The sequence below is a fragment of the Colletotrichum acutatum genome (assembly GCF_030867785.1).
Source record: "Colletotrichum acutatum strain CBS 112980 chromosome Unknown BDZ83scaffold_60, whole genome shotgun sequence".
Lineage (NCBI taxonomy): Eukaryota > Fungi > Ascomycota > Sordariomycetes > Glomerellales > Glomerellaceae > Colletotrichum > Colletotrichum acutatum.
The window spans coordinates 170,695-185,293 of record NW_026849054.1 but is presented as its reverse complement, the minus strand read 5'-3'; the positions used below and the strand labels follow the sequence as shown (position 1 = coordinate 185,293).

General features: G+C 53.9%; 3 protein-coding genes across 3 annotated transcripts; 1 reads left to right on the top strand and 2 right to left on the bottom strand.

The window, feature by feature from the left end:
- Positions 1 to 86: 86 nt before the first annotated feature.
- BDZ83DRAFT_753195 (kinase-like domain-containing protein) lies at positions 87 to 2,768 on the bottom strand (the record flags this gene model as incomplete). Its single annotated transcript, XM_060514323.1, has 2 exons — positions 87 to 443; positions 492 to 2,768. The coding sequence occupies 2 exons, from the start codon at positions 2,766 to 2,768 to the stop codon at positions 87 to 89; spliced, it is 2,634 nt and encodes an 877-aa protein (XP_060363874.1).
- Positions 2,769 to 4,341: 1,573 nt separating this feature from the next.
- On the bottom strand, positions 4,342 to 7,286 carry BDZ83DRAFT_720403 (uncharacterized protein; the record flags this gene model as incomplete). The annotated part of the gene is made up of 4 exons (XM_060512270.1): positions 4,342 to 6,393; positions 6,456 to 6,962; positions 7,009 to 7,063; positions 7,120 to 7,286. 4 exons carry the CDS (start codon positions 7,284 to 7,286, stop codon positions 4,342 to 4,344), a joined length of 2,781 nt encoding a protein of 926 aa, XP_060363873.1.
- Positions 7,287 to 12,798: 5,512 nt separating this feature from the next.
- BDZ83DRAFT_720402 (WD domain-containing protein) lies at positions 12,799 to 14,169 on the top strand (the record flags this gene model as incomplete). The annotated part of the gene is made up of 1 exon (XM_060512269.1): positions 12,799 to 14,169. One exon carries the CDS (start codon positions 12,799 to 12,801, stop codon positions 14,167 to 14,169), a length of 1,371 nt encoding a protein of 456 aa, XP_060363872.1.
- Between the last annotated feature and the right edge of the window lie 430 nt (positions 14,170 to 14,599).

The window sequence follows — 14,599 nt, the reverse complement described above, 5'->3', positions numbered from 1 at the left end:
AAAGCCGCGATTCTCGCCCCAAACTTCAACCCTCTCAAAGATCCGTGAAGATCCTATGGCTCCAGTCGTCGTAAGCCTCGTACTAATTAGAATTGTTGGCCGAGACCATTCTTGGACTGTCTTTTGCTAAAACGGTTTCGCTTGGTAGTAGAAGCTGAATCATCCAGACTGGCCTGGCTTTTGCTGAGATGGTTCCGACCGGATCGGTCGCTGACACTGAAGCTATCAGGGTAAACGCCTCGTCCACCAAGAGTGCTGGCCGGGCTCGACACTGTGGATGGCATATCGAAACCGTTATCGCCGGCATAAGAGCCAGAGAGATTTTGAGACAAGGCCAATTCCTTGGCTCTCTCCAGGGACTCTATCCAGTCGCTGGCCGCGGTGCCGTTCTCAGAAGAGCTGGAGCTCCCCTTGGGCTCCTCAAACGTGTAGTGGACGCCGCCCTGTCGGATTTTAGATGAGCGGCGAGACTTCTTGTCCAGGATACTTACCGCATCGACACACCATACAGTCTGCCCCTTTACGTCAAGCTGCGTCCTCCAGGTGCATTCGGGTGCAAGCAGTGAAATCTCTTGCTTGGCGCGCTTTTCTTCTCCGCCAGCCGGTGCCAGCAGTATACGGCCACTTGAAGTTACCATTACCAGCCTCTGTCTCTTCTTGGTCGTACTTCCGCCAAAGAACCTCGATAGCTTCTTGTGTCCCTCGGCGTGCTCACCGCCTTTACCATGGCCGCTCGGCAGGGGGCTCGAGACGACCATCAAGTCGCCTAGTTTGAGAATCCTCTCATTGTTCTTTGTCAAGACTGGAGACCACTCAATATCCAGCTGGGTTGGAGGGGGAAGCTCCGTGATGATTCTGGCTGGTCGAGCACTGCCATTCAGGGCCAAACTTTGCGGTTGGGTGCTCCTAGGCGGTGCAGCAGAGTTTGGACTGTTGCTCACGCCATTGAGTTGAATGACAGTTGGATCCTGTGGTGTAGGGTTGTAAGGTCGAAGCCGTGGTGCTTTGGTTCTCCAAAGGCCTTTGCCAAATGGTTGTCCGTCAAAGAACTCGTGGTTTTTTATGTGCTCGACAGTGAGACGACGGGCTGGGTCAAGGACCAAGCATCGCTCCACTAAATCACGAGCGGCTGGCGGAAAGGCAGTAGGGAAGTCGTACTCCAAGTTGACGATCTTCTGAAACGTGAGATATTCCGTTGCGGCCTTGAAAGGTGGACGACCTGCTAATAGCTGGTACACTATGCATCCAAAAGCCCACAGATCGCTCGCTTTGCAGGCGTTCTTGCTGGTCAGGAGTTCAGGGCTGACGTACTCGGCGGTACCCACGAATGAAGCTGCCCGATTGTCGTCGTCTGCCTCGCTGCGACCACTATCTGGTAGTCCCCGTGCGCTGTCACCAACATTCTGCGCCTCTCTCGGGTCTTTGAGTAGCTTCGCTGTGCCGAAATCTGTGATCTTCACATGCATGTGGTCGTCCAAGAGGACATTCTCGGGCTTGAGATCGCGATGGATTACTCCTCTTGAATGCATGTAGTCGATGGCGTCTAGTATTTGGGCGCTGTAGAACCTCGTACACTCCAGGTCAAAGGAGCCCGTCTTTTTCAGTACTCCAAGAAGTTCGCCGCCATTGCAAAGGTCAAGAACGTAGTATAGAGACATTTCGTCCTGGAACGTGTAGTAAAGGCGTACGATTCCAGGATGCTCGGTGAGGCGGTTCAGGGTATTCTTCTCAATGTTGACGTACTTGATCTTCTTCTCCTTGATGATATGCTTCTTCTCGAGGACTTTGATGGCGTACTCCTTGAGAGTTTGTCGATCAGTAGCTAAATAGACCGTACTGTACGAGCCCTCTCCGAGCACGCGTCCAAAGGCGAAGTCTCTAACTCCCTTCTTGACATGTCGGATGACTGTCTTGCCGTTTGAGTCTGTTTCTCTGCGCACGCCTACAGCGGCACCGCGGTCCTTCCACTCCTCGCTACTGGTCGGTAGCGGCGCCTCTGGGCCATAGGGATCTTGGGGGCCTCCTGGCGCTGCTGTTGCCGAAACGTATCCGCCGCCCATGCCTTTCGAGCTCCTCCGTGGGGGCAAAGATCCGGAGCCAGGAGGCAATTGGGATTGGCGGGTTGGATTAGCCGGCGCCCTGTAACTCGGCTCCCTTGTTGGTGTTGAGCTGCCTGGATAGCCCTGAGCGTTGTTCGAATCTTGCCTGGCGAGCAATCCGTAGGCAGAATGCCGCGCCCGGTCGCTTGGTCCTTGTGGTTGATGAAGCGGATGTCCTTCTTCGGTTGCCACGGGTTGATGGCTATATAGTGCAGAGACAGGCCGCGCTGTTGGTGACACGGAAGATCGGTTTCCTGGAGCTCTGTCGATTTCGGAGTATGGGGAGACGGGCTGTCTGTAGACGTCTGCCCGCATTGCGGCACTGGGGCTCGTTCGGCGGGGTTCGGCATGGCTCGGTGAGCCATCGTAGGCGGGTGACGGTGCCTCGGAGGATTGTGTGTGGGATATGGGAGGCAACAAGCTGTCTGAGGTGGGAGTAGATCCAAACGGACTCGGGGATGGCTGTGTGGTCGGGTCGTCGAGGGGTGCTAGACGGGTATGAGCATTAAGTTGATACTGCTGCTGGCGTTGAATGTCATGGTTTGGTTGCCGGTCGGTCGATGATGGGGCATCGGCATCTTGGGAGTCGCTTGGAGAGGCATCGGCGTCATCTGGATTGGCTATTCGTAGTCCCCCGAGGGCCCTCGATAGACTGAGGTCCCCATTCATGATTCGTGTTCAAGTCGGAGGCGGGCCGGTAGGAAGGGAGGGGAGGGGGGAAAAGAAGAGGGAAAAGGTGTATGGAAATAAAGGCGACAGAATGACGATGGGGAAAATTGATATGGGCAAGAGTGAAGGTGACGTGGTGGTGAAGATGAGGTACGAGTCGGAGTCGGCTGGTGGGTGGGTGGATCGGAATGCCTCGTGGGATGGCCAGGTGAGGCGAGTTAAGGAACGACGCGGCGCAGCACAACAAAAAGCGGATGCAAGACGATTGAGGCCGTCAGTCCAGTGCCGGGGAAGGTCAGGCAAGGGTGAGAGTGGAAAGCATTGGAGTCCACATCGGCCACCACAGAACGTCCTGTCCAGGCAGTGCAGTGCAGACAATTGCTGATTCGGATAAGACAAGACGACGGACGGGAAGTCGGGTGGTGAGGTAGATCTGATTCTGCAGGACGGGAGGTGGTGCGGAGGAAGGTAAAGAAGGTATGGAGTGTAGGACTGGCTGTACGGAGTGTGCAGTACTTACTACTGTGTAAGGTACCTAGGTTCGTATGGATACCTTACCTACCTAAGGTAGGAAGGGTGTGCATATTGGTGCAGATTGGTGCAGTTTGGCACACTTTCCCGGGTCTCTCCACAATCCACCCACCCGAAAAAGGGCATCTACTACTCCGTATATACACCACCTACCGACCTTTCCTTCCTTGCCTTACAAACTTACCTCACCTCACCTGTCTACCTAAGGTACATGACCTTACACCTGAGGTAAGGTATGGAAGTAAGGTAGCCAAGGTACTATCAGACACCTCAAGAGGAACAACCTACCCCATAGGTGGAAAGCATTACAGGCATGGATATCACTAGTGCCTTACGTAGTAGCACTCTCAGTAACAGGCCAAAGAATTACAGCGACAACATACTCACATTAAATACCGTAATGAAAGGTTCAGAGTTTCTACTGTACAAGAGGAAGAGAACATAGGGTGACTCTTAATTTTGGGCAATTTTTACCCGGGGCCCCTTCTTCCCTTTGGTATCCCGACTGCCTTGGTACTCTCATTAGAGGACTTGTGGAAGGTGGTCAAGACTACACAGATCCAAGTGCCTTCCGTAGGTGAGGAACCTAAGCCTACCACCCTAAGCTACTAGTGGAATGTCCCAGGTCCTTCAGGTCAAGAGGTGACAGGTGGGCCAGGCAGACCCCTTTTCCCACCGGGCCTTCTCTTGCCCGATCCCACTTTAATGAGTTGCACTACCTTACCTTACCTACCTACGTGCCTACCTTACACGCTTACCTAAGGCACACTACTCCGGAGGCACTCAAGAATCGACAGCTATCTCAGATTTGGTGGCCGGTTACTGAAGTAAACCAGACACGCCATTGCATGTCAATCTCAACGCAACTCGTAGCTCTTCATGAATTAATGGTAACATCATTTGTCGCTTGCCTACTTATACATTGGTTCAACTCCCGGGTATCTAGCCATGCTGCCTGCCTCCATCCAAAAACACCCAGCACAAATAACTCCGACTTCTTCCCCTAAAAACGCCAAGGACCTTCTTTACTTTCACCAAACGATCATCGACTCTCAATGGCGATGGTGAAGAGCTCATCAACAAACATCGGTACATCGTTTACTCTTTCTGCCTCAACATTCGAACTCTGCATGCCGCCACCGGCATGGACGTTGGTTCTCACCTCAGCCACCTGTAGTGTTCGCATCTCAATGGCACTGCCGCTCGCGCTAGGACCACGACAGTCATCGTTCGCAGCCGCCGCCTGGTCACCGCCAGTGCTGCTGGCCATGTTACCGGGATTGTCGCTGGCCCTTCTACCCAGCATCGTTGGTGTTCTTCGGTTAGAAACACCCACATCGTGAGATCCCGAGTGAGACATCTCGTCGGCTTTGTGGATCTCGACACGAATCTCTTCTGACACCATGATGCCCCCAAACGGTGAAGACTGGTTGGCTGCCTCGTTGTTCGAATATGTGGGAGGCGGCCCATCAAAGCTTGAAGTGCCTGGTGACATGGGGTCGCTGTCCCGTCGGCCTGTCCAGAGTTTGAGGGTCGAGCTTGATGCGTTCGAATTTGTCCTCGATGAAGAGCGCCCGAGAGCTGTGGAAATCGGATTCCCTTCCGAGTCGACAGGACGTGATAGGCCGAAGCGTCCAAGGTTACGAAGACGTGACGAGAAGCGAAACTTCCCGTCTCTGGCCATGGCAGGGCTGGGCTTTTCAAGCGGCACAGACTGGACTACCGGTGCCAGCTCACGATGCACCGACTGGGTAAAGGCAAGATGCCGCGATGCATCTCGACCCACAAGCTGATGGACCTTGAAAAAGTTCAACGGAACGAAATCGCACTTGGGGCTGGAAAATATGACGTGAATCGGGATAACCAGCCGGAACGCGATCAAGCTTGTCGGCTGTAAGGCCGAGCCTTCGCCCGCCGGTAGAGTGACGACGGTACTGGTGAGGATGGCCTCGTTGAAGATCGGGTCGTCGATCCAAGTTCTCAATGCGTCGATACTCTCAGTCAACTGTGTTGCAAAGAGCATCTCTCGTGTGCCCAGGCTGCTCATAGAAGCAATCCTTCTACTCACCCCGAGCGTGGTCAGCCGGTCGAGTTGCTGGAGAAAGCTCAAGTGCCAGGGCTCGACTCTGTCGATGGGCATCTGCACGCTGGGCAGAAGGTGCCGGGCCCCCTTACGAACCGCAACATCGAACCCATAACTACCTACTCGAGCGCGAATGCCAAAGAAACCCACGTGTACGCCGGGCTCAAGCTGGTTGTTGTTGTTGGCGTACGAAGCCATGTTCTGCAGCTTCATCGCCAGGTCTCTTGACTGGATCTGCATGCTGGACGCGATGATGTTGCTCACCTGACGGAGTTCTGCAAAGCGGTAGCCGGCGGCCTCGAGTCGCTCAATTTCTCGATCAGTCTGCACTCGACGCACCAAGAACATGAGAGAACCCCGCCCGAATTCGTGAGCCTTGCGGCATCCAATGCCCTTTTCTGCAAGATCGTCACTGTTGCTAGTAGCCTCGACCTTTCTGAGCGAGCCATCGGGTCTCAGAATGGTGTCAACGTCTTGCTGGCTGCTCGTCTCATGTCCAGGACGTTCTCCGCTCGCACCCGTTGGTAAGATCTCATCCCACAAGAGTCCAACTGATGTCAGGTGTTCCTTCATCTTCTCGGCAAGGCCGGCAGCAGCAACGCAAAAGAGCTCGCGGAAAATAACGTCGTAATTTTCAATCAGCTCGCCGTGCTCGTTGATCAGCTGGATGCCGGCACGAGAGTCACGGTCGCGGCCACGTCTTGGAAGGTGGGCAAGATGGTTTGTCATTCCCCCTATGAGGGTCGAGATGCCAGACCAATTCCTCGACGCCTGGAACATCCATAAGAATAAGGGGTGGGCGATGCTGAAATTGTCGCTGGCATTTTTCTCTAGGAATGTGTCGGTGATCTTTTCCGTAGGGATCAGGCCATCTGGGTTGACGAGGATGCGGTTGTGCTTGTCGAAGACCGCAGCTGCGAGAACGACCTGCTGAGCTTTGCTAGCATAGCGTCTCATGATGCGGGCAGTGTAAATGGCTGTTCCGCCCATGACGAAGCAGGCACCGATGGACTAGTCAAGTAGTCAGCACTTCAGGCTCATTATCAGGGAAGAGACGCAAGACGTCGTCTTACCAAACAAATGACAACAATCACGGTCGTGTTGCGGGAAAGTTCGTTGCTTCCAACGTTGAGACGAACGAGTTGATACTCGGTGCCTGTGGCAGCACACCAATGCATTCCGGAGACTGCACCGGCCAAGACGACAGAGCAAGCAGCTCGTTTCCACCAGGATGTTGTCCAGGCTGCGCGGAAGACGAAGAAGAGGGCGAGAGCTACTATGCTAGCAGCCACCGCGATGAGTGCCGCACCAACAACATTGATCGGATTGTAAATGCAGATGTAGTTATCGATGGAGTTGTTTCCGAGGTAATGCATTCCGCAAATTGCAGCACCAGCCAAAACACCTCCAACGCAGACTCGCCACCAAGAAACGGTATTGTTGATACCGACGGCGACAAAGGCAGCAAGAAGCACGGCGATTGGGACGAAGAAAGACAAGGCTGTGAAGCCGCTCGAATATGCAATTTGCAACTCTGGTTCTCCGTTGGCCAAGTCTATGGCTCTATTTCCGATGAAATGCTAGAGGCGTGTCAGACGTGGCGAGCTGTTGAGGGTAGAGACGTACCATGCACCAAATTGCTATGCCGCCCATCGTCACCGCTGAACTGACCAGGAGCAGGCTGTGGATTCAAGTGTAAGCTAAGAGTCACGGGGTATTTCTGTGAATGATGCGTACTGGTTGAATTTGCCCTTTGGTGAAGTCCGTCTGTTGAGCAGTTCCAGCGTGGAAGCGGCGCCGATCAAGCTTACTGCGAAGCTGAGAGTGATGAAGCCGCCATTGAAGGCTCTTGGAACCACCTGTCCGTGGTACTCTGCAAACAAGTCCTCAGTTGTTGCGGGCATCTTGAAAGCACCATGAGAGAAAGTCCACCCGAAAACGTGTCGTTCTGGAATGTCTCTCTTTGACCTCGATGGTCAACCGGCGACTCACTGATATATCTCTCAACTGGCGTGGTTAGCCGGGGAATGAGAAGGCCGTTGACCAAGTTAAGAGAGAGAGTATGGATCCGTGCTTCCCGTGAACGACTTGGGGCCCGTTCAAGACATATATCAAGGGTGTCAGGGTAAGACAAGAGGTGGCGGTACAAGACTGGTGGATGCTCCAGGCGCAACAACAGGCAATCCTCGCAACGCATCCCCACGGCCGCGGAGTGTAGTTCTCATGAGGGACTAGCTGGGGGTCATGAATCCCACCTTTCCTCCCTCCTTCACCCTTACTGGGTACGAAGGCGAGTAACTATTCCTGGGCCTCCAGCTCGATGTATCTATGCCACGCTTAGCCAAGGGCCGGGTGTTCCTGGCTGGTCTGAGCTGATCGACGTCGAATGGATCGAGAAGCGGTGGTTCGTCGGTAAAGGGCAGCCGAGCCGATCAAGATCAGAACAAGCCTCTTCTTAGTCTGCTCCAAAGTTGGCTAACAACTCTGGTTGTTATCCAGCTCGGACCTTCGTTCTCGGTCACCTGCTTTTCGTGACGACCTACCTTAGTGTGCGATGAGCTAGCTATTTTTCGTAGCGGGTCGAGAGGGGTGGCCCTCCTCGAGGAGGGTGAGGAAATTGGCCACTCCTTTGCTCCAAAGAGAAATCAACGTTGATCGCCTGTGTTCTGTGACGACCGTCTTGAAATGGACGGTGAGTTTGACAGCAGAGACAGAAGTTTAACCTATGCAAATCTCCACTTGAATACCATGAGACATGGAAGAAGAAACGGCATTTCAGCCACTTCTGGCTAGTACAACGTAGGGATTGGCAAGTCTTTCAGCTAGCTGGTCGCGACATGGAACATGTCGTAGACACGCATGAAGAGACGCCTCTCGAGTTCCAACAGTAGTATCGGCCAGCTCCAAGTACCCCACCACCACGAATGCAAACATTATTGGACTGTTGGACTTCGAGACGTCGAGACGGCGGTAGATAGTCGGCGGCATGAGAGACATGGCAGGGTCAAGGGAGGAATTTGGCGGTTCACTCTTCGCCCTTGATTGAGCAGAAAACCAGCGTCTTGTTCGACCAAGATGACTTTTGCGAGTATTTCTTTGCCTGGCAGGCGCCGACTAAACCGATTGGTCTCTACAGTACGGCTCGGCGTGTTCGAGTCAACGGTTGGCTCGGGAATATTAGCTTGGGCGGCGGCGGCTTTATGCCGCACTACCAGCCCCAAAGCGAGAAACACGCAAGAAAACACATTTCGTACCTCCTGCCTCGCAATGAACCGAAAGCCACCCTTCGGGAGCCTTTCGCGCAAGAACACAAGTTCCGTCGATTAAGAACCTTTCCAGAGCAATCAGGTTATGCGCATATTGCGGACGGTTGCTGGGATGATCTAGACGGAAGATGGCAGGATGATCTGCACTTATCCCTGCGGATGGAAACCAGAGGTGGGGGCCCCGGCGGGGGATGCGAAGTCGGAACTGGAGAGTATCATCCGGCTGAGAACTTTCTGAAAAGTCCCGCGATAGAAGCTCATTCGCTAGACGGAGACGTGATGTGTGGGCATCAACATGGCACTCCGTGGGTGAGATTCGCCTATCCAACGCAAGTTTCTTTTTTCCTCCGAGCAGCATGAGGCTTCAGCTAAGCTCGCGCACCCGGAGGAGCGCGTTTGTGCAGCTACCTTATACGAGTCGCCAATTTCTCAGCCAACCGTCGTGCTGGATTGGCTGCGCTTCCCCGACACGTCAAGTGCTAGCTTCGATCCATATCGTTTCAACGGGGGATAACCACATACCGTAGCCTAGGCCGGTTTGGAATTCCAGTCCCCTTCCAACTTCAACAACTTGACGATTTGAAAGTCGTCTGTGACCTGAGATCGCCACCGGGGTCACGAAGTTCACATCCGGCCTAGAGTCTTTTTTGTCCAGTCTGACAGGAAGAGGCGGCCGCCGATGGCTTCACGATATCTATTTTTTTGGTTGTACACGGATCCCGCATCGACTTGGATTACACCAAACTAGCACTAGTGAGCGCCATAGATGCAAATATGGCCCACCGTCACCGCTCACCCCCCCCCCCCCTCTTGAACAACGCACAGGGCTACCTATCCAGGTAGGTATTCGACTGAGCGTCCAATGACCTAACCTACACAGCACGAAAAAAATAGGGAAGAGAGAGCAAGGGGCGCATCGTCAGCTTGGCATCTACAAACGCCATGCCGCTATGAATGCATGGTTTCTTCGACCCTGAACCTTGTTGTGACCCTAGCTCTGGGGAAACACCAGAGCTTCGGAAGGGCAGAAGTAAGGGAACGGGAGTCTATGAGAAACGATTGGCTAGAGCCTGGAGAACTACGCTTGCTGAGATGAAAAAGGATGTCCGAAAACATCGCTCCGCTCAACATCCCTGCAAGTCAACTCCTACTACTTGACTCGAAGTGGCCTCATTCTCTCTCTCTCTCTCACTTGTAGGGCCCAATCAATCGTCCTGACGATCGAGGTGAAATTGTCCCCTGGACGCAGAAAATCTGCCGTCAACGACCCTTCTCAAGAGCATCATCAGACGCAGCAGTTCATCCCAACTTTGACCATCCATAAAGAGACTTCCGCCGCTCAGACATCCATCGTCCAGGTCCTGCCGAACCTTGCTCTTTGCTTCAATGACACTACACGGGCTAACGAGGCCCTAGCCAGTGATCCTCTTTGGTCCATGTGGCCGACACGGTGCCGGAGCTAAGGAAGACGTAGGGAGAAAGAGAAAAGAAATGGCCACGATGGATGACACGACGTGACGACGTACAGAATCGACTAAAAAGGCACGATGAATCCAATGTCTCGGTTGGCGGTTCAGCTGCAGTTGGGCAAAAGGTAGTATTACCAGCATACTGGGCGGCAGGCCGCATGCTTCTCATGAGGACCCCCTTGCGTCACTCTTTCAAGTTCTCCATGCCTGTCTATCACTTCTCCATCTGCCACATTGACCTCGCTTATTCACCCTTACTTTTGAGATGCTGATCGATGTTTCCAAGAGGAGCGATCACCCACCGAATACTGCGCACAAAGTATCCGTGGAATGCTCATCCTGCGCTCGGCTATGACGCGCCGTGCTACCTATGTTGCGCCCATTCCGGAAACGACTGGCTTTCCACGTTGGCAAAAGTTTTGGATTGTTCTTCGCGGTGGCCGAACTCCACAATCGCAAAGGGGTCAGGGTTTGCTTACTTTCCTCGGTTAATCAACCGGTGAACATACGCCATCAAGCCTGGAGACAAGCTAAAACACGATAGTGCGGCCCCCCTTTGCCATGTGGTAGTTGCGATTAGTCGACCGGTATGCTTCCTAAGCCCTGAGGAAACCTATCGTCCGTCAATGATTTATGGACAGCCCTTCCTGATCTGACTGCGCTAGATCTGAGGGGAGCTGACAGAATGGGCAAGGGCGAAACTTTGTTGGTGTTGCGTGTGCACAAAGCTCTCTCTTCTAGCCTCTTCGAGTTGAAAGGTTCTCACCATGACAAGTGCTATCTAGTCAAATGGGGATGATAACCAACCAGATCTGGAGATTGCCGAACTGGAGGCGTGAAGCACGCGAGCGATTGATTGTTGGAGCTCTTCAGAGGCATTGTAGTGTTCCGCTAGCCATCGGATCCGACTCGTCAAGAAAAGGTGTGTTCGTCCGAGAGTCTGTCCCCTGAGCTAGCGACAGAATGGTGCGAAGCTGGCAACAGTCGATGGGGGGCGCGCAGAATTCTCAACGGCACCGGATGCCGCGGCCGTCTCAACGATCGTCAGTCGGACGAGCTCAAGTTGGAGTGTGCCCCTTTCACCACACCGGACGACAGCTGACCAGAGAAAGCAACACGGACGAGTCGGTGCGCCGGTTCTATACGTTTGGCGGGGAAAGAATTAGAACCCGGGTTCTCTTTTCCGTTTACAATCTAGATGTCATCTTTTCTGACGTTTGGCTGGCTGAAGTCTAGCTCACTACATAGTTCCTCTACATGGCCTGATGTTTGATCAGTCCACACGCCAACTTCAGGACTAGGGGTTGATGTCTTTGTCAGTACAACGGGCCGCTTCTCTTTGACATATAGAACAATAGCGATCGACTGGTTGTCTTGCGCTGCTCAGGAAAATATCCTACCCACCACGACTCATGTAGTCCAACGGTGGGCGTCCTGAGTCGCTCGTGAGTCTACCTAGATGTTGAGAGCCGAGGTTTGAGACATGTGTGCTCTCCACGAGGTACCTTCCAAGGCTTCCATAAAGCTGGATATCCCCTCTGGTCTCTCCTTTTCTTCTACAATAGACCAGAGAAGGATGCAGCCAGACAGCAGAATCTAGGCTTATTGATCATCTCCAAAAGGTGTTTCGAAGTCAGTATCGCTGCTTGACCACAGTGGGAACCTTGAGATTCTAGTTGCAGGATGTGCAGAAGCTTATTTCTCACCTGTCTTGACATGTGGGACTCATTCGCTGCCCTGCAGAAGGAAGAATGGCCAATGATAATCGGACTGCTTGCCTGACATGGCTCATCTACTCGTTCTCTGTGTGCTACTGGTCTCAGTGTTATCGGTCTGAGACCGCCCCTGGTCCTACAACAAAGCCATTGAGATTGGTTGGGTCCGATGAAGCAGCGAGCTTCGGGTCAGTACCTAATGTCTAAGCTACCTTGGCTTGGAAGCGCTGAGAGTGTCAATCAGAGTGACTGCTGTGAGGAGTTCGGCGACAAATTGATCATGGAGCTATCAGCGGACTTAATTCCATCCCCAGAGTTACAAAGCGACAGAGGGCCACAATGGAATGACGGAAACGTCCCGGGATGCGCGCACGTGGGTCCGACAGATGGGTCCGAAGGCCGGGTCCGCAGACAGTGGGGGCGTTCGGTTTCCATTCTTACCTTACCACATTTAGGAGGTAGGTACCTAGGGTACGGACGGAGCACCTACTTCCTGTCACACAGTATGAATCCGTAGTGGAGGCGGGACAGGAAGCGGCGGGGCTATGAGGTCCAGTGCCTGGTAGGAACAACGATTGCCCGAACCTCTGTCGCCTGGGCGGGCTTGTCCAACGCGGGGCACACTACACCCAGTCACTCCCTGCCCGCCGTCCACTGTGAAAAAATCCGCCGGGGGTGTGGAGGGGTATTGATTGCATCACTCAGCATCAGGGCCATATCTCTCTACTGATATTGGTTGATAATCGTGCACCATAACATTTGACTCTTGTAATTTGCCCATACTCAACGGCCCGCTACCGAGCAATTGCACCTCCAGATAGGTGGTATCTCAATGTGCCGGCCTATCACAAGATCCTGACACTATCTTTCGAAATCCAACAGTCTTTCCATCTACGAATTGCATTTGAAGCGCATACTTTTCAACCACCATCAAGACTTTCCTCTCACAACAACCCCGCCCTCGAAATGAGTCCGTCGGTAGAGGCGCCGAAAACGGCGGTCCAGGTCCTCCCTCTCACGCCCTTCACACCCGATCTCTACGAGCGTGCCTGGTGCTCTGTACCTCACCCCACGCTGCCGCTCATTGCGACGGCGTATTCCAAATCAGTCAAGATATTCTCGCTTGCGTCTCTTTCCTCCCACAGCACCCTGACCGGTGGCCACACTCGCTCCATCCGTTCAGTAGCTTGGAAACCCAACCTCTCTCCTCACCAGCTGTGCCTCGTCACCGGTAGTTTTGATTCCACCGCCGGACTCTGGCGCTGGGACGGCGAACTCCCATTTTCCGGCGACGGCGCCAACGCCGAAGAACCTCTCGAAATCGACCTGAGCAAGGCGGCGCGCCGCTCCCTCGACGATGCGGATAGCGATGGCGAGAAGGACTGGGAGTTTACTCTCGTACTCGAGGGCCACGACTCAGAGATCAAGGGCGTATCCTTTGCGCCGTCCGGCGCATATCTCGCCACGTGCAGTAGAGACCAAACGGTATGGATATGGGAGGATGTGGGCGCCACCGAGGGGGATGACGAGTGGGAGACGGTCGCCGTGCTGAATGAGCACAACGGTGATATGAAGGGTATCGCGTGGTGCCCTGACGTGCCGGGACGTAACTCGCGGAGGAGATACAGCGCCGACGTCCTCGCAAGCAGCAGCTACGATAACACTGTGCGCATATGGCGCGAAGATGGTGACGGTGAATGGGTCTGCGTGTCGGTGCTGGAGGGCCACGAGGGCACCGTATGGGGTGTGCAATGGGAGGAGAAACCGAGAGAAGACGGCGCCTTCCCAAGATTGCTCAGCTACTCGGCCGACCAAACATTACGGATATGGACGCTGCAAGTTGAGGACGAGGAGAACGAGGCGGGTGGCCGTGGAGGCTTCGGCGGTGGGCTGGGAGGCATTCCCAATACCATGCGGAGATCGTTGCGCGAAGAATGGGTGTGCACGGCGATTCTGCCCAAGACACACACGCGCGATATTTACTCGGCGACTTGGAGCGCGACGACGGGACTGGTGGCCAGTACGGGGAGCGACAGCACCATCGTGGTGTACCAGGAGGGCGAGAGCGAGGAAGGCAAGGCAAATGATGCCAGGGATGTCGTACCGATGGAGACAGATGAAGGCATCGAGGGTGGAAAGCCAGATGATGTGCCTGTGGGATCAAGCAAGTGGCGCGTTGCGGCAGAGGTGCCCAACGCCCACGGCCCGTACGAGATCAACCACATTACATGGTGCAAACGATATGACGCAGGTTCGCAGAGGAAGGGGAGCGAAGAGATGTTGGTAACGACCGGAGACGAGGGATTGGTAAAGCCTTGGCAAGTAATTATATCGTAGATGACGCCGGGGCAGTAGACTGCCCTCTTTGTGCATATCGAAAGCATATGGACGACACTTCCCCGCGCCTGGAAGGACGTGGACATTGAGATCTCATCCGACTCCCCACCAAGCCTTTTTGGCGAATATGATGCAGGGACGATGATCCCCGAGAGCTTTCGAGTTGGCGGTGCTGGATGATTTGGACGACGCCTTAGTCGACGAGCGACGATGCATTGACACTGTGAGTTCGACGTACTTACGTCGTGCTGCTGCATCGTTTCCTTATTCCAACGCCTACATCTTCAGTAACCATCGAGGACACAGGCAATGAGTCCCCGCTTGCCCACATCGTAGCCACCAAAGTTGTTTTTCGTGAGTATTTGCAGACCTGCATTTATTGTTTCTTGACTGAGCGGGAACTCTCTCCAGGTTTCAATTTCTGTCGCCA